This window comes from Felis catus, chromosome A2, assembly GCF_018350175.1.
Source record: "Felis catus isolate Fca126 chromosome A2, F.catus_Fca126_mat1.0, whole genome shotgun sequence".
In the NCBI taxonomy this organism is placed as follows: Eukaryota; Metazoa; Chordata; class Mammalia; order Carnivora; family Felidae; genus Felis; species Felis catus.
This window is the reverse complement of record NC_058369.1, coordinates 14,256,798-14,274,594: the sequence shown is the minus strand read 5'-3', so window position 1 is coordinate 14,274,594 and position 17,797 is coordinate 14,256,798. Positions and strand designations below refer to the sequence as shown.

Below are 17,797 nucleotides of genomic sequence, written 5' to 3'. Positions count from 1 at the left end.
CAAATTCACAGAAGTCCTAACCTCTAGGACCTCAGAGTGGGGCCGGATTTGGATAGCAGGGCTTTAAAGAGACGATTACGTTAAAACGAGGCCATGAAGGTGGGTCCTGAGAAGAGGAAATTTGCTTTTTTTTTTCTTTTTTCTATTACAACGAAATTTAGATACAGAAAAGCACAGAGGGAAGACGACAGGAAGACAGCCGGCAGCCAAGAAAAGGCCTGGACACGTCCTTCCCTCATGACCTCGGAAGGAATCAAACCCGCTGACACGCTGCTTTTGGACTTCCGGTCTCCAGAACTGTAAGAGAGTACATTTGGGTTTTTAAGCCCCCCGGTCTGGGGTACTTCGTTAAGGCGGCCACAGGAAACTCAAGACAGTGAGGGTATGTGATATAAATGGCTCCCATCTCCTTGCAGGAGTATCTGGCATTTCTGTTCATCTCTGGATAGATTTCCCCAAAAGATGACCCTGTCACGAGGACTCAGGGCCCATGGTTTACCTGGGAGGTCACCCCAGGGAGACTCCCTGGGGATGGAGAAATGAAACGGGGAGGGAGGAGCCCTGTGGGGGTGCCAATGAACAGGCGACTAAGTGGGCAACCCGGGCTTGGTCCGGCTGGGGACCTGGGGGGACGGTTAGATCTGACCCGAGTGAACCCACCCCAGTGGTGAAGGGCTGTCCACAATCATTGGCCGAGGCTGCTCCTGGGGTGTTGAGTCATGCTCCTACGGGGAAGCCCCCAGACTGGGTTGCAGCGGCTTACAGCCAAAAGCAGTTGGTGGCAGCCGTGACTGCTGGACTTAGGAATGGGCACTGGCAGCATCAGTTAACGTATCCCTCGATCCCTACCTAGCAATTTCGTTCCTGGGAACCCATAGCCACACTAGTGTGTGAACACAAAGAGGCACATAACAGACTTGCTTCAGAGAGTGCCAAGAAGCTCAACTCTGTCTTCAATAAACAGGATAAAGCGACTCATCTTGCCAGAAGTTGAGAGGCAGTTGAGAGCTTCAGGCAAGGCTGGATCCAGCAGCCCAGACAATGTCACAAATACGCCAACCCCTCTGTTCATCTCTGCTCCATTTTCTGCAGTGTCAGTTTCACGCTGGGATGGCTTTCTACCTTGTGGTCACAGGATAGTCCCAACAACTGCCTGGGCTGGTGTTTCTTCCCACAGGGCCAGTGGGAGAGAGAAAGGGTGCTTCCAGAAGTTCTATCTGGAAGTGGTTAGTAAATATCTTCTCTGCTGTCATGGGTGCAGATGGAGTCACGTGCCCACCTCTATATTTTAGGGGATGCCACAGTGGTTGGGGGAAAGTGGGGAGTTGACCCAGACCCTCCCAGGTTTAGGGGCTGGTACAAGAGGTGGGGCTGACCAGAAATCAGTAGGACGTGAGAGGCAAGCTCAGCAGTCCCCAGGAGCCACTACCTCGTTGTCATGGCAACAGATCACGAACAACCTCAATGACCGTCAAGGGATGTCATCACAGGCCACCACCCCAGGGAAACGCCAACCTGTGGCTAAACTGAGACAAACAGTACACAGTAGAGACCAACGTGCAAGAAATATGGTTGATTGAAAGCAGCTCGCAGAGCAGTTCAGGGTCAGCAAGGTAGAATGTACTCGAATCACACCCCCACACGAGTGCGCACATCCAGTCGCCCCTCCTCCCCTGGCGTGTGGAGGCTCCCACTCCCCACCTCTGCTCAGGTGAGCCCTACAAGTTGGTCCAGGTAATGGGCTGCAGTCTCAATGGCCACTGAGACCTCTGGTGGCCTCCTCATCCTCGTGCCCCTGCTGACAGCCACACTCGCTCCTAAAGCCTCGAGCGGCCAGGGAGCAGGGGCCCCAGCACATGACAGACAGGCAGGGCATGGGAGAGAAACCACAGGACTCTGTGGCCATGCTGGCTGCAGCAGGATGCAACCCATCCTGACTGATGAAGTGGCTCGTCATCCGTGTCCTCAAAAGAGACGAGTGTTGGGGTGCCTGGGTGGCTCAGTCGGTTAAGCGTCCGACTTTGGCTCAGGTCAGGATCTCACGGTTCATGAGATCGAGCCCCGCGTCGGGCTCTGTGCTGACAGCTCAGAGCCTGGAGCCTGCTTCGGATGTGTCTCCCTCTCTCTCTGCCCCTCCCCTGCTCACGCGGTCTCTGTCTCTCAAAAATAAATAAATGTAAAAACAAACAAACAACAAAAGGGACGAGTGTTTATGCACAGGATGGCTCCGGAAGGACACATGAGAAACTGGTAACAGAAGACACCTTGGCGGAGGGAATGGGCAGGCCGACCTACTTCTCACTGTAACTCTTTTACAGTCTGAGTTTTCTAGAAGACCATGCTATGTATTAATAATTGAAACAATTATTACATTAAAAAGGTGTATTCAAGGGATGCTTGGCTGGCTCAGTTGGTAGAGCTGGTAATGTCCTCCCCAAATCTCAGGGTCCTGAGTTCAAGCCCCACGTTGGGCATGGAGCCTACTTAAAAAAAAAAGGGTGGGTGGGTGGGGTTATTCAAGAATATATTTAAAAATCTGTCAAAATAACCTCAACCCTGTTTTTGGTTTGAAATGGAGGGAGGGTTGGGGGTTAGAGCCGAAGAGAAGAGACACGGGCAGAAAAAAAAGTCATTTTAATTTTTATTAAATATACTCTCTTGGCACAAATCTTTTAAAATATATAAACATTATATATAAACAAAGTGTCTTCATGGCATCAAAATGTAACTCCAGATCAAGATGGACACCGGTGGGAGGGGTGTGGCCACGGAGGGCACCAGCCCAGCTGTGTGTGTGGCTGAGGCCCACTCGACTGGGAGCCACCTTGGGGAGGCACGGTGGGGCTGGCGGGACCTGGGGGCCCCTCCCCTCTGCCACCCGGCCTGAGGCTCAGAGAGCCATTCGTTTGGTCTCACCTGCCTGCGGTGGACCCCCCAGCCCCTGCTGCTTTCTCTTGCCTGGTGGCCCTTGGGTCCCCAGCCCGTCTCCCTGTGAGGGGTCCCTGCCTCTCCTGCCGAGCCTGGGCGCTGGGCAGGGCAAGGACAGGAGGAGCGAAGTCCACCCAACAAAACAGCCTTGAGACCCTGGGGATGAGAGTCAGGCTGGCCGGCAGACACATGCAAGGAAGGACAGAGAGAGGGGTCTTCATACCTGCAGGGGTCCCAGGCAAGGACACCAACGGGACAGAACAAAGGGGAGAAATGAAGCTCACGACTGGAAATGTGCATGGGGCAAACATGCCCTCTTAGACCCTTTCACACATCGTCGCTGAGGAGCTCTCTGTGAAAACCGACCCTCTGGTCACCTCTGCCTGGAACCAGATCACACGGGTCGGGGTTTACTGTGACTAGACCCAGGGTCAGCCAGATTGAAGAACAAAACCAAAAGTGATCAAGAAACTCCCAAAGTCATTCTGAAATGTGATACCGAGCAGACCCTAGGGGACTTCTCCATGAGACCAGCTCCCTGGAGGTGCCCTGGGGTTCCCCAATTTCTCCGAGAATCCCCCCCTGGGCTACACACGGTCTCAGGGGCCCCCATTTTGGGATGATCAAGGCTGCAAGTTGCCTCCATGCGCTCTCTTCATGGAAATCCGACAACCCTGTGGGTCTTAAACTGCCCTGTGTCTTGGCCGAGTGCCTGCTCAGGTGGGGAGCCAGGGACATGCCACACATCCCCACAGGAGCCGCTGTGCCTAGGGGCAGAGGGCGAGGGCCTAAGGCCAGGCCCCTACTGGTGCGGCCTGTGGGACAGCGATAGGGGTGGGAGCTTCCAGGCCCAGAGAAGGTGACCTGGGTGCCCAGTGTCCAGCAGATGCCCTCCGGCTAGGACTCAGACCCAAACCCGTGGCAATTCCTCAAACCCTGCTGTGTGGAGGAGACGTGACCCTCCTGGAAACATTACAAACCAGACAGGTGGGCGAGAGAGGGGAAGACCCACTCCTGGTGCCCTACTATGGCCACGGAGTCCAGGATCCAAATAATCCTCTTGGGAGAAGGCTGTTCCGAAGCAGGAGGCTCTGGTGACAGAGGAGTCATGTCACCTGGGAAGTAATGGCAAAGGGGGGACAGGTGGGGCGGGGTGGGGCAAGAGGCTGTATTTGTAGCCCCAGCTGAGCAGAAGTCTGGCCCCACCTCACCAGGGCCTGGACAGGCTTCTCCGAACACTCTGGGACTCCCCTCTGTGGGCGCAGGGGCAGGTGGAGTCTGGCTCTGAGCCCAGTGGGCATGGGGTCACTAGAACCAGGAGCATGTCCAAGGTCACAGGGTGCCAGGAGGCGGTGCTGGTCACTCCCGGCTCAGGGCATTTAGGGCGACGCCTCCAGGAGACAGTGCCAGCCCCAGGGAGGAGGGATGGGAGAGTGTGGTAGCCCCTGCCCACCAGCCTCAACATTGCACTTCAAGGGCTGCCGGCTGGTGGGACCGAGGCCAGGTCCCCCAGCTTATTCCACAAGGTGCTCCTGACGTGGCTCCCAGAGTGGAACCACGCGCACCCTCACTCCACGGGCTCAGAAACGAAAGGGGTCAGTGGTCCGCTGCAAGTGGAAGCTCGGCTCCCCGTCTCGAGAGCAGCCGGCCCGCGGGCTCCCTAGCTCTGCAGGTGCCGTAGCAGGATCTGCATGAGGTCGAAGGTGGTGAAGCTGATGCCCACGGCGATGGGGCCCTTGAGCCAGTTCATGCTCAGGCCCTTGTAGAGGCCACGCACGGCGCCCTCCTCCCGCACGATGGCACGCAGCGTGCGCGCGATGGATGCGTGCGGGTGACCCGTGACCCCGGCTGTCTGCATGCGCCGCCGCACCACGTCCAGGGGGTACGAGGCTGACTGCCCGATGAGGCCAGCGCAGGCCCCAAATATCATGCGCTCAAAGGGGTAGGGCTGTGGGCGGCCGCTGTACTCTGTGGACGAGGGACAGAGGGGCTGTGTGAGGGCGGCACAAGGGGGCACACGGCCCGGTTTGTTGTGGGTGCACCCCCACAGCCGGCACTCACACAGGCCCGTGCTCTGTCCCTGCCGTGGCTCAGGACTCCCCTGGCTCCCCTGGGCCTTCCCACCCTGGCCTCCTCACCTCCCGGCCATTCCTTTTAATCAAATTTGAGAAGAAAAGTTTCTAAAAAGGCAGAAACTCACAAATAATCCCTTTAACCAAGTCCTACGACCCAGAATGAACTCCCATCTGATCACTCCTGTTTTCCCATCAAGCAAAGAAGGAAAGTGATAGGGGCGACCGCGACCCTCTCCACCACCCAGCCCGCTCCGTGGGTACCCTCCACAGGGCTGCAGGGATGCGGTGAGGTGAGCAGCTGGGTGGACGGGACATGTGGGACACAGGAAGGGGCAGCAGCCAAACAAGAGGGGTTCTTGAAAACTGTGTGGTTGTAGGGGTGCCTTGTGGCTCAGTTGGTTAAGCATCCGACTTCGACTCAGGTCATGATCTCATGGTCCGTGAGTTCGAGCCCCGCGTCGGGCTCTGTGCTGACAGCTCAGAGCCTGAAACCTGCTTCAGATTCTGTGTCTTCCTCCCTCTCTGCCCCTCCCCCACTCACACTCTGTGTCTCTCTCTCTCTCAAAACTAAACAAGCATTAAAAAAAAAAAAAAATTAAGGGGCGCCTGGGCGGCTCAGTCGGTTAAGCGTCCGCCTTCAGCTCAGGTCATGATCTCACGGTCCGTGAGTTCGAGCCCCTTCTCGAACTCCTTCCCTCTCTGCCCCTCCCCCGCTCACGCTCTGTCTCTATCAAAAAATGAATAAACATTAAAAAAAAAAATTTTAAAAAAAATTTTTTTAAATTAAAAAAAAAAGAAACAAAACAAAAATGGTGTGGTTGTAAAGGTAAACTAGGAATTACAAACAGTGGGACACCGCTATTCACTCAGCACGCTGGCCGGACAGGAAGGAATCCGCTGGCACCCACGTTGGGTGAGCGCACGGAGACAGGGCCGGGGGGCAAGCGGAGTACGTCCCCAAACTGGGGGCTCACGCCCTGGGTGTCTGATCACTGAAAACCCGGGAACACCCAGCAGCCCCCCGGCAGGGGAGGCCCACGCCACTGCTAAAAGGCACGGCAGAGCCTCAGACCCGGCGGGGTGGACTCAGAGCCTCCGACCCAGACCCGGCAGGGTGAACTGAGAGCTGGGGCCCAGCTGCACTGGTTGCAGGTGGAGGTAACTCAGCTGTGGTCACCGTTTACAACATCACAAGGTATTGTTCCTGCTGCACGTAGAAAGGCGTGTGGCAGCTTCAGCAGCCAGCGTGAGGGATGCAGTTCTTGCAGAGAGGCCTCAGGGGGCAGCGGGGCTGGGGGTGGGGAACACAGGACCTCAGCTTCACCTGGAACATCTTCTTTAAGAGAAAACATCTCGGAGCAACGTCACCACCTGTTTGCACCGGGCGGGGGCGGGTAGCAGGTATGGGTGGTGGCATATTGCTCTCTGTTTTTCTGCACTTTTTGAATTTCTCAAAATTACCTAAACACGAGAGGGCACTCCCTCTGCCGTCTAGACCGTACCCGGGACGCTCTGTGCACAAGTGGCTGCCACTGCTCCGGATGACACTCTGGATTTCACAAAGCTGTCTCAAAATGCGGCACGAAAGGCTGGGAGTCTAGCAGCCTCAGTGGTGGCTTGGTATGGGTCTTGTTCTGACTCGGACCTTGACCGGGCCCGGTGGGGGGATCTTAGGGTCCCGCCTCGGAGTGTGTGTGACCCTGGGAGGTGCTGCCCTGGCTTCCGTCTCCTTACCTCTGTGCAGGCTCTTGAGCGTCTCGTAGGTGAAGAAACTCAGGCCGGCGTAGGGAATGACCCCCAGCACGGTGGGCGTGAACCCGTGGTAGAGGGTCTTCAGGCCCTCTTCTCGGGAGATGCGGATGAAGACGTGAAAGATGTTGCTGTACCTGCAGGACAGAGTGACAGCGTGCGTGGGCTATGGGCACGCAGAGGGGCCGCTGGCCTTGACTAATTCTCCGCTCCTCCCGAAGACGGGCGGGCCAGGGTCTGGATGTTGACGCCTTCCTTCTTTAAGGAACACAACCACATTGCAAAAGCTTTGGCATTGGAGGGGGAAATGCGTGCCTAAGGCCGTACCCCACCTTCACCTCCCAGGTCACTCTGCTATGCCCAGCCCTTGCCTTTTCACCGTGGGCATTGGTAACGTATCCATGCCAATCCAAAATGGGAGACTTTGGGGGACACTTGGGGGGCTCAGTCAGTTGAGCGTCTGACTTTGGCTCATGGTTCGTGGGTTCAAGCCCCACGTTGGGCTTTGCACTGACAGCTCGAAGCCTGCTTTGGATTCTGTGTGTGTGTCTCTCTCTCTCTCTCGGCCCCTCCCCAACTCATGCTCTCTCTTCCTCTCTCAAAAATAAACAAACATTAAAAAAAAATAAAAATGAAGACTTTCGGTTTGATATAAGTACAAACGAGAGGCAATACTAGTAATGGTCCTAGTATCGGCTAAGAGAACCAATTACTGCCCGTGTGGAGAGTAGCGGCAGAACAGAACGCATGGCCTAGGAACTCACATTTCCTTTGGGGTCACGGCCATCCTTGCTCTGACCAGGTCCAGGGGGTAGGTCAGCGAAGCAGCTGTTGTTCCAGCTAGTGCGCCTGCCAGGAGGCGGGGCCAAGGGGGCAGGGCTCTGAAAGAGGGGGAGGAGACGAGAGAAAATGAGGATCCCCCCCCCAAGACTTGGGGTGCCCACAGGTCTCAGCCAGAGGGGAGAAGCAAGGATTGGGCGGGTCCTGGCCGCCTTATGGCGGAGCGATGGGTCTCCTGGGCGGACATCATTCTGAGGTTCCCACAGCTGCCCTTCCTCGGCATCTGCTTGGATGCAGTCATGACGTGTTCCTTCCCTGTGGACACTGGGGCGCAGTGGGGATCGGGGGCCCTCCCCGGACTTAGGTTCTGAGGGGAGCCTGGGCAAACGAGAGTTCTGCCGTGGTGAGCGTGCAGAGACAGGAGGACAGGGTGGTGGTGCAGGGTTGAGACGGGTTTTGGGGGCGGCGGGGGGCGGCCACTCACTCTCCGCGGAAGCCATAGTAGTGGCCCAGGATGCGCTTGTACTCCTCGTGGGCGCTGAACTGGATGGCGGCGTAGGGCACCACGCGCACCATGGTGGCCGAGTTCCCGCGCCACAGGCTGAGGAAGCCCTCGTTGAGGTAGGTGAAGTAGAGGAGCCGGAAGGCCTCCTGGAGAGGGGGGCAAGGTCAACACCCTCGCCTGCCCTGTGCTCCATCCATGGAGAACACCCTGTTTTGTCCAGCACTGTGACTGGGGCCACCTTATCGGACCCACCCCACCTTGCCCCCCACATTCTCTGGGCCCCGCGCAGGGACCCCTCTCTCCCTACTCCTCTGGCCCGAGGAATAGTCACGAGCCAGGGGAAACAAGGTTTGCAGACAAGAGCCCCACACAGAGGGTCTGGCCGGTAGTCTAGCTTTCAAAGATATTCTTTAGCTCTTCCTGTATTACAAAGGTGCTGCCTGCTCTCTGTTTAAAAATGAATCAAATGTGAAATTGTAGGTTTAGAACTTCAAGTCCTCTCCCCACCGCCCCAAGGATGAGTGTCTCCTGTCAGTTCCTGGGGTGGGCTGCATCCAGGCAGAGGTCGGGGCACTAGGACAGGCGGCCCTGGGGCTGGTGGGGGAGGCCTCAGGTCACCTGGCAGCCTGGGAGCTCGCTTGTTGGGGAGATGAAAGGGAAAAAACACTTTGGAAAGCATCTTCCTTCACCCCTGGCCACCTGCCACCACCTCCTGCCAGCTCAGCAGGGCAGACGGTGATGGCCCCAGAGCCAGGAGTCAGTGACCCAGTGGCTCACCTTGGCAGAAAATCTTTTTGAAGACACTGGAAGAAAACAAAAACACAATAGAGACCATTAGATGTGAAGGACAGGACCTCGGTCTGTGGGACCCCACTGCTGGGCTCAGGTCTGAGCATGGGGAGTGAGAACAGCCCCTGAGGATGCTTCCCTGCCAAGGGCTGAGGTGGGGGGGGGGGCGCTCTGAGCAGGGTCAGTCTCCTCCAGGGAACTTCCTCACTGGCTCAGGGCCCCCTGCCTGTGAACTTTTCCCCAGGGAAGGGAGCTGCCGCCTCACTCCCCAGAAAAGCGAGGGTCTCTGCAGGGGCTTCTGCCCCTTGGGGTTGACAGCTCGGCCCACCCAGCCGGACTCCAATTCAACCAAACCCCTTTGGGAAAGGCCTCCCTGGCACCAGCTGTGCAGAGCAGCCAAGGGGCTTGGTCCTCTCAGAACAAGTCCTGGGAGGTGTCCCCTGCCCAGAGCCGACCCTATCTTCTCACAGGTGCAGGCGGCCACCCCAACCGGCCTCCCGCACCCTTGATGGCTGCCGCCTGGCTCCCCGATTCCACAGTGTGCTCTGCCCTCGGGCGCCTGCGCCACAAGGGGTCTTGCAGCCTCCCTCTCCTCACTTTCCGAGCGTCTGCCGTGTTCCCAGGACACCATCACAGTCTCATCTGTGCGGACAGTTGTGCACACCTACTGGCCCTCAGAGCTAAACCCAGCTCCCCGCAGGGCACTACGCTCCAGGTAACAGCACGCTCTTTCCCACGTCAGCCCACTCCTTTGGGAGGAGGCTGATATTAGCATCCTGTTTTGTGGATGAGGAAACTGAGGCACAGGGAGGCTCGGGGACCAGCTCGAGGAGGGCCTGGCTTGAATCTGCAGTCCCTTCCTCCCAAACAGTTGAGGGGCAGGGGTCCCCGCTTGTGACTGCCCTGTTGTAGGCACTGGTCACTGTCTATGGGACGGAAAGGCCTCCTCTTCAGGGGACCCTGTGGCTGCTTGACCCCAAGGAGAGAGTGAAAGTTTTTTGAACTGGGCCTCCCCAAAAGGAGTGTCCATGTCCTCATGCCGAGTAGAAGTGAATGGGACTTCATTTGGAAACAGGGTCTTTGCAGATGTAATTACATTAGGATGACAGTTTACTGGAGTCGGGTGGGCCCTATATCCAATGACAAGTGTCCTTACGAGAGGAGTGGACACAGACGCAGAGGGCAAAGCAGAGTCTGGGGAGATGAGACCAGAAGCCAAGGATGCCTGGAGCCCCGGGAGCTGGAAGGCTCCTCCCCTAGAGTCCACAAAAGGAACCGATTGGGGATGACACCCTGATTCCAGACCTCTGGCCTCTGGAGTGTGAGCTGAGTCGTATATGGTACTTTGTGATGGCAGCCCTGGGGGGCTACCAGGGTTTCTAAGTGGATTTTTAAGAGGCATTTTTTTAAGTTTATTTATTTATTTATTTAGAGAGAGAGAGAGAAAAAAATGAGAAGTAGGGGCAGGGGGCCAGAGGGAGAGGGGGAGAGAATCCCAAGCAGGCTCTGCACAAGAGCCCGATGCAGGGCTTGATCCCATGAACCGTGAGATCACGACCAGAGCCGAAATCAAGCAGGTGGATGCTTAACCGACTGAGTCACTGAGGTGCCCCTAAAAAGGCAATTTAAAGCCAGTTTGCAGTGCAGTTTGGGGGGCTGCAGAGGAGGGCAAGCACCTGGAAGCATCTCTATCGTACACGACAGGCGGACAGAGAGCATTTACCTTGGAAGATGATTTTGGTTCGGTCCAGGGGAGCTACCGCCGTTTTGGCCAGAGCACCAGCCAGGGCCCCAGACAGGAGGGAGCTGAGAACTTGCCTGTGGTCGCTCTGCAAAAAAACACGTGGACACAGTCTGTCATGAGAGAGAGAGAGAGAGAGAGAGAGAGAGAGAGAGAGAGAGAGAGAGAGAGAGAGAAAGGGGTCTGCTACGCTGGGGACCTCACTCAGGAGGAACATCTTTCCTTCTATTCCTGGTGGAGGGCTGTAACTTGCCCAGCTGTTCAAGTGTCACAGCCCTGCTGGGCCCTGGGCACAGTGGGGCACAGGGCAAGCCGTCATGAGTCCAGTGGCCACAGAGCCTGTGTGGGCCACGGTGAAAACTTTTTGGGTGATAGAGACCATCCACGTGAGAGGTGACCCACTGGCTGGGCTGTCCCATGAGTTTCCAACTTCTCAGAGACAGCCAAAATAGGACCGACCCCAAAGAGAAGAGTCACTGCACCCCAAGTGCAAACCCTGGCTGTGTCCACCGTCTGTGTGCCCTGGGCTCCCGTGCTGCAGTGGTTAGAGCAAAGTCACCAGGGCCCTGTGGGCTGGAGATCAGGCAGTGGTGTGAGGCAAGCAGACCCTCTGTGTCAGTGTGGCCCCTTTCCACAACTTTCCATCAGGACTGCCAGAGGCCAGCATTTGTGGTTCTTTTTCCAGCCAAGGTGAGGGTGACAGTGACGGTGCTGGCCTGCATCACGAGGCTAGCCTCAGAGCCAGCACTGTTCCCGAGTCTTCTCAAAGCTCCCTGTGAGGAGTTACACAAGAAGTCACCTGCTTACCATGTTGCTAGAGTCTCCATTCCCTCAGCTGACTCGGCCACAGAACTCTCGCCACCAAGGGGAGCACTAGGGCCTGGCGGTGCTCCCATCTTTCCTGGCTCCACAATGAGGAAGGATGGGGGAGGGGCAGACCATTCAGTGATCCCCAGAGTCCCTGGAGTCTGACAGGAACGAGGTGCCCTGAGGATCCTTGGGACACACAGTGCGTATGGGGGGGATATGTACAAGCTCCCCCTCCCCTTGGGGCTGCCAGTCCACGGGGAGAGCCAGACAGGAACCAAATCTTTAGACAAATGTGTTGAGTCACCAATCTTGGATGGCTGTGATGAGGGGGCTTAGGGTCCCGGGAGAACATGGGGTGGGTGGTGAGGGGCTGAGGTTGAAGGATGAGGCACAGCTAACTGGGGATGCGTGTGTATGTGAGATGGTATTACAGGGGGAGGAATGGAACACCCAGAGGCCCTGATGAGAAGTGGGGGGTCCTGAGGGACCACAAGACAGGCAGGGTGGTTGACACAGGGAAAAGGAGGGGGCGCAGGGAGGAGAGAAGAGATCAAAGGCAAGTGGGGGCTGGACTCCAGGGAGCCTGGGGGCCCAGCAAGCAGACAGGGCCTGCTTGTAACCGTAACCAGAGAGGAGACAGCGCCTGCAGAAACTCAGGGTGGAGAGACGGAGGCCAGGCCCAGGGGATGGGTAAGAGGCATCTGGGGGGTACACTGGCAGCCTGGGTCTGAGTGGGCATGGTGGAGTCCAGGGTCACTCCCCGAGTTTGCTCAGCTCAGTGGGTAGATCAAGGGTGAAGGGCTGGATTCCAAGTCTGTCTGCACACCTGGCCTGCACGCACCTGGGCTCCGTCCTAACTGCCTGCACTGACCATGGCCTTTCTGATGTCCCTTTTCTCGTCTCTGACACTGATGTGTTGTCTCCTGGCCAGGTCTGGGTGCCTCCAGGGGCCGTGGTGCCCTGTGATCTGGCCCTGTCTCTGGAGGGCTTCACCTCCTGTTCCTTAATGCCCCCAGTACCTCCCCCACCAGCTTGGCCCTCTCTTCCCTAAAGAAACAATCTCTCATGGCAGTGTTTTCCCTTCTCAGTTTCTGTGACAGAGCTTCACCGTGGGCTTCCTTATTCTCCTCGCTTTACAGAAGCCTGTCACTGGGCCCCCATGCCTTTTCTGGATCACACAGAAGGTTCTGGAGGTCTGGTTCCACCACCTTGAGAAGTGTGGACAGCAGAAGCCGTGAGGTTCAGTGGTGTTCCTGGCAGCAGCTCCAAGGCCCAAGTGGCTCCCAATTTCCTCTCTGAATCAGTGTGATGACCGTTCGTCTCGCGGGCCGCTGAGAGCAGAGGGAGTCCCCTGTGGACAGGCCACGTGCCCTCCTGGTCCTAGAGGTGGAGCCAACGCGTCCCTTCCACGCCCTTCACTAGGCAACTTCCTGCGCAGCCTGCAGTTCTCACGGTCATAAAGCTACTTCTGCACGTCGGGAACACACGGCTGTCAGCCCTGACTCAGGATGTGGTGCCCCGGGGATGTGCTGGGAGCCCAGTTCACATGCTCGGTGGATGAGACCGCTGCCGCCTGTGGCCAACGCTTCCGGTGACCCTTAAACGACCATGCCTGGCTTATTCTTGAAAGAGCTCGGCCCAGGCACCAGGGAGCTGTCAGTCTCTGTATGTATCATATGGAGAGCACCTGCGAATGAAGAACGAGGCGGACGGCCTAGCAGAGAGAAAGTGGGCAATCCAGACAGGATCCACACGGGCTGCGAACACCATAAGAAGATGCTCAGCTCCTTAACCAAAGAAACGGCTTTACAGAGGAAGCTCCCCACCGCTGACTGGTCAAGTGAACCAAGACTGGTGGCAGTGGCTGGCTAGCACGGAGAACCGGCACTGCACGTGGCTTGGCACACAACGGGCGCTGGTCCTTTCGCTGGGCACGTCCACTTGGTGGGATTCAGGCAGCCAGCCAGAGGCAGGGGCGTGACATCTCCCTCTTGTTCTGTGGGGAAGTTCACTAACCTGTGAGGGATGGGTGTGCCCGCTCTGGGGTCTGGCCTCACTCTCCCTGCATCCACCCCCAGTGTGGCCGTCCTCCCTCCCACCTGGTGCTCCAAGGGGGACCTAGAATTTGAGGAGAGGCTGGGAGGGCCAGAGGATGCTGCTTCGGCCTTTGATGCTGTGGACTTTGAGAATGGCCCACGTGCCCTGGAGCTGGGTTTCTGTGTGGGCTGGGGCAGTCTGTGTTCCAGGTTCCACTGGAAGAACTTCTACTGGCTTCTATGGTGAACAAGGATGGAGCCGATCCAATTTCTTTAAAGGGGAACATACCTTTTCTTCAATTGAAGGGTGGAATCCGAGATGAGCTTCAGAGAGGAAAACTGGCAGCTGAGAGCACACCCCACATGCGAGCCCCCTCCCCCACAGCTGGCCCTGCCCGTGATTAATTCTAGAATCTGAGTGAGAAAAAAGGACACTTTCTGACATTCTAGCCAAATCTGGGCGAGGTTCTGGCTTCTTACTAAGCGGCTGGGCAGGTTGGAACCACATGGCAAACGGGACTTTAGGTGGAACAGAAGGTGGCCAGCCCGCACCACCTGCCCCTCATGGCCTCCCAACAACACAGCTCCGAAAGGATTGTGTGTGCGTGTGTGTGTGATTTGTAATGGGGTGCAGAACACAGAAGAGACAGAGCTCATGAAAACGCCCATCGGGGAGGCGGGGTACTTGCCTTGGAATTAACAGGTGAGGGCAGGACGGCCTCGGCATCCTCACGCACACGCACCGCACTTTCCTTCACACCATTACCCATTCCAGGCCAGCTCCAGGCAGCGGGAGACTTGGTCCTGGGAGAGGGAGGCAGGGTGAGACCCGGTGAGAGGAAGACCTCCCCCACGAGCCTTAGGCCCGTGACTCATCCCTGAGTCACCTGAAGCGAGAACTGCCCTAGCTGGGTGCTCTTTCCAGCCTGGCTTCTGTCTCCCTGCAGGGGAAGGACCCTGGCACCTGCATCTGAATGCCAGTCCCCAGCATTGGCTTAATCATTCACAAAAGCCCTTCTCATCTTTGATTTGCTCATCACAAACAAGCCTCTGAGTTGTCTGGGTTTTCTGAACCGAGTAACAACCCCAGGCAGATGGGCTCAGAGAGGTTAAGCCACCCCTGCAAGGTCACACAGCAGGAGGCAGAGGTGTCCCCACCTGCCTGGACCCAAGCACCCACTGGGCTTTTGTCAGCTTGGACCTGAGTATCTATCAACAGAAACACTTAGAAAATTAATCGTTTTCCTACTGTAAGTTTGCCTGATGTTTCTGGCCAAGCTTACAGTAAAGGGTCCTAATACTTGAGGATTCCTCCCTGGAACCTATATTTAACCTCTGAGTGGAAGTGCATGCAAAGCCCAGCAAACCACAGTGACAGGAACAGAAGGAAAAAAAGAATGAAAGGCTAGTGCCACCAAGATGCCGACTGTGCATTGGTGTTTGGGGGGTGGGGGGGAGCAGGGGTGCTCGGGTCCCATGCTTTAAAATCAGCCAATAAATTGGGGCGCCTGAGTGGCCCAGCTGGTCAAGAGTCTGACTTCAGCTCAGGTCATGATCTCGCAGTTCGTGGGTTTGAGGCCTCATGTTGGACTCTGCACCGACAGTGCAGAGCCTGCTTGGGGTTTTCTCTCTCTGCCCCTCACCCATGTGTGTGCGCACGCATTCTCTCTCCCTCTCTCCCTCTCTCTCTCTCTCAAAATAAATAAATAAATGTTAAAAAATCATCCAATAAATCAATACACTTCCCCCCAAAATAATGCAGACTGTTAAAGCCTCTCCTGCCCTCCAGGCCTTCCCAGGCCCTCCCAGGTCAATCCCAGGGCAGAAGGTCCTAGACAGCACAAACAGGATTCCCCTCCACTTGTCCTCTGCTGCTGTTCCCTACCTAAAATGGGCCCTGGCTCCAGGAAGCATGGCTGCTTCCAAGATGGCAGGAAGCATAAAAATGAGCCCAGAGCACCCTAAGGTGCCAGGGAGGAACCGAAGCCAATGGCGGTGTGACAATGAGACAGGCAGGGGAGTCAAAGAGCTCCCAGTGGCCCACAGCTGGAACTCTCTGAGCAACAAGTACTGGATTATCATCCAACATATAAATTAAATACCCACAAGTCCGCAGATAGAAATAAATGATGAGGGGTGCCCGGCAGGCTCAGTCAACGGAGCATATGACTCTTGATCTTAGGGTTGTGGGTTTGAGTCTCACGTTGAGTGTAGAGATTACTTAAAAAGAAAATCTTTAAAAAAAAAAAAAAAGAAAGAAATAGGGGTACCTGGGTGGCTCAGTTGGTTAAGTGTCTGACTCTTGATTTCAGCCCAAGTCATGATCTCGTGGTTTGTGAGATCGAGCCCGTTGTCTGTGCTGACAACGCAGAGCCTGCTTGGGATTCTCTCTCTCTCTCTGCCCCTTCCCTGCTCTCTCTCTCTCAAAATAAATAAATAAACATGAAAAAAGAAAGAAATGATTGAATACAGAAATAAATGGGAAGAAGAGACAAATCCCCCAGGCAAATACTTTGTGCAGAAACTCCACTCTTGAGGGGGCATGGGTGCGTGGCTCCCCACCCCTCAGGTGTGGGCTGCGTGTGGTGATTTCCTTCCAAGGAGTACAGGACACCTGACGGGTCCCACCTCAGCCAGGTGATCAAGGTCAATATCAAATGAGTCATGCTGGTGCCCTGTGCGGTGGACACGGTGTGCATCATGATGGGAAGGGCACTTCACCCACGTGGTCCTCATTAAACCCATCACACAGGGCCAACCATGAAAAAACAGCAAGCAAATCCTAGTTGGGGGGCGTCATACAAAATACCTGATTTGTTCTCCTCAAAATCGTCGAGGTCAAGGGGTGCCTGGGTGGCTCAGTCGGTTGAGCGTCCGACTTTGGCTCAGGTCATGATCTCACAGTTCGTGAGTTTGAGCCCCGCATCCGACTCTGCGCTGACAGCTCAGAGCCTGGAGCCTGCTCTGGATTCTGTGCCTCCCTCTCGCTCTCTGCCCCTCCCCACTCATGCTCTGTCTCTCTCTCTCTCTCTCTCTCTCTCTCTCTCTCTCTCAAATAAAACATTAAAAAAAATTTTTTTTAATTGTCAAGGTCATCAAAAAAACAAGAAAGTCCAAAAAACTGTCTCAGCCCAGAAGAGCCTAAGGAGATGTGAGGGTTAGATGTCAGGTGAGATTTGGGGACAAGAAAAGGATATTAGGGGAAACTGAGGAAACGTGAATAAACTATGGCCTTTAATTAACAGTAACCTATCAGTATTTATACATTTGTAAAAAATGTACCAAAGTAATGTAAAATGTTATTAAGAGGGGAAACTAGGTGTGTGGGGTGTAGGGGAACTGTTGTCTTTGCCAATTTTTATATAAATCCAAAACTTTTCACAAACCAACAACGAGAAGCTAGGCTCTAGGGACCTTTTCGAGCCAGCTGCTGGGGTACCGGCCTATAGGGTGCACCGAGACTGTCTCGTCCCCTCACCCCCTAGCGTGTACGGCTGTGGCTCCGCACCGTCCCTGACGCTACGGATTCCAGGGGATGGTCCCCACATCTGGGCGCTCGGATGGGTGGTGCAGCCTTTCTTAGGGCTGTGTCGAGGCATGGGCATGTTAAGTGTGGACACGTTCTGCAAAAGTGTCTTCCCGAGACAGCATCCAGCCCTTTGGTCCCAGCCACACGAGGCTCCGATCTGTGGCCTCACCCTCCTTCCATTCCTCCCTCCCTCCAACTCCTGCCATAGCTGCTTTGGAGGCAGGCAGGTGGTGCTCTGCACAGACGGGATGTACAAGCTCAGGTGGGGGCGGCCCGTGGAGCCCCCTGGACCTTTTTTCCCTCGGTTGCCTGGCTCCAGGACAGGCAGAGAATTCTCGGCGCAGAGAATTCATTAAGGGGCCCGGGTGTGGTGGATGCAGACAGAAACAAACCCATGCAGACCTATAAGAGTGTGTCGCTGCAGGTGACAGAGCGCCCAAAGCAAGTCATAGGGCATGCTGGGAGAGAGGGCTGACGGGTAGCTCCCAAGAGACATCTCCACCTGGAATTTGTGAATGTGATATGATTAGAAAAAAGGTCTTTGCAGATGTAATTAAGGTAGGGATCTTGAGATGAGATCATCCGGGATCATCCCTACATCCAATGTGATCTGATAAGACAGAAGAGGACACATAGGCAGGAAGGCCATGTGACCACAGAGGCAGAGATTTGAGTGACGTGGCCACAAGCTGGCCACTGCTGGAGTCCCCAGAAGCTGGCAGAGACCAGATCTTGCCCTGGAACCTTCAGAGTGCACGGTCACACACCTTAGTTTTGAACTTTTAACTTCCAGAATTATGAGAGAATAAAAATCACCAGTTTGTGGTGATTTGTTATGGCAGCCACAGGAAACTA

The 17,797-nt window shown here is 55.7% G+C and overlaps 1 protein-coding gene across 5 annotated transcripts in view; it reads right to left on the bottom strand.

Moving 5' to 3' along the window:
* Nucleotides 1–2,628: 2,628 nt before the first annotated feature.
* The window catches only part of SLC25A42 (solute carrier family 25 member 42), a 30,565-nt gene continuing 15,396 nt past the window's right edge, over nt 2,629–17,797 (bottom strand). Inside the window, exons 1-8 of one of the 5 annotated variants that reach the window (XM_045048787.1) lie at nt 17,345–17,538; nt 14,103–14,217; nt 10,550–10,655; nt 8,815–8,840; nt 8,017–8,183; nt 7,517–7,633; nt 6,738–6,889; nt 4,055–4,896 (exon numbers count right to left, since the gene is read on the bottom strand). In XM_045048787.1, the coding sequence (XP_044904722.1) occupies nt 4,589–4,896; nt 6,738–6,889; nt 7,517–7,633; nt 8,017–8,183; nt 8,815–8,840; nt 10,550–10,655; nt 14,103–14,183 (957 nt within the window). In that variant the 5' untranslated portion in view covers nt 14,184–14,217; nt 17,345–17,538 and the 3' untranslated portion in view covers nt 4,055–4,588. The other 4 variants (XM_019820106.3, XM_019820110.3, XM_003982095.5 and 1 more) reach the window with 4 other exon arrangements.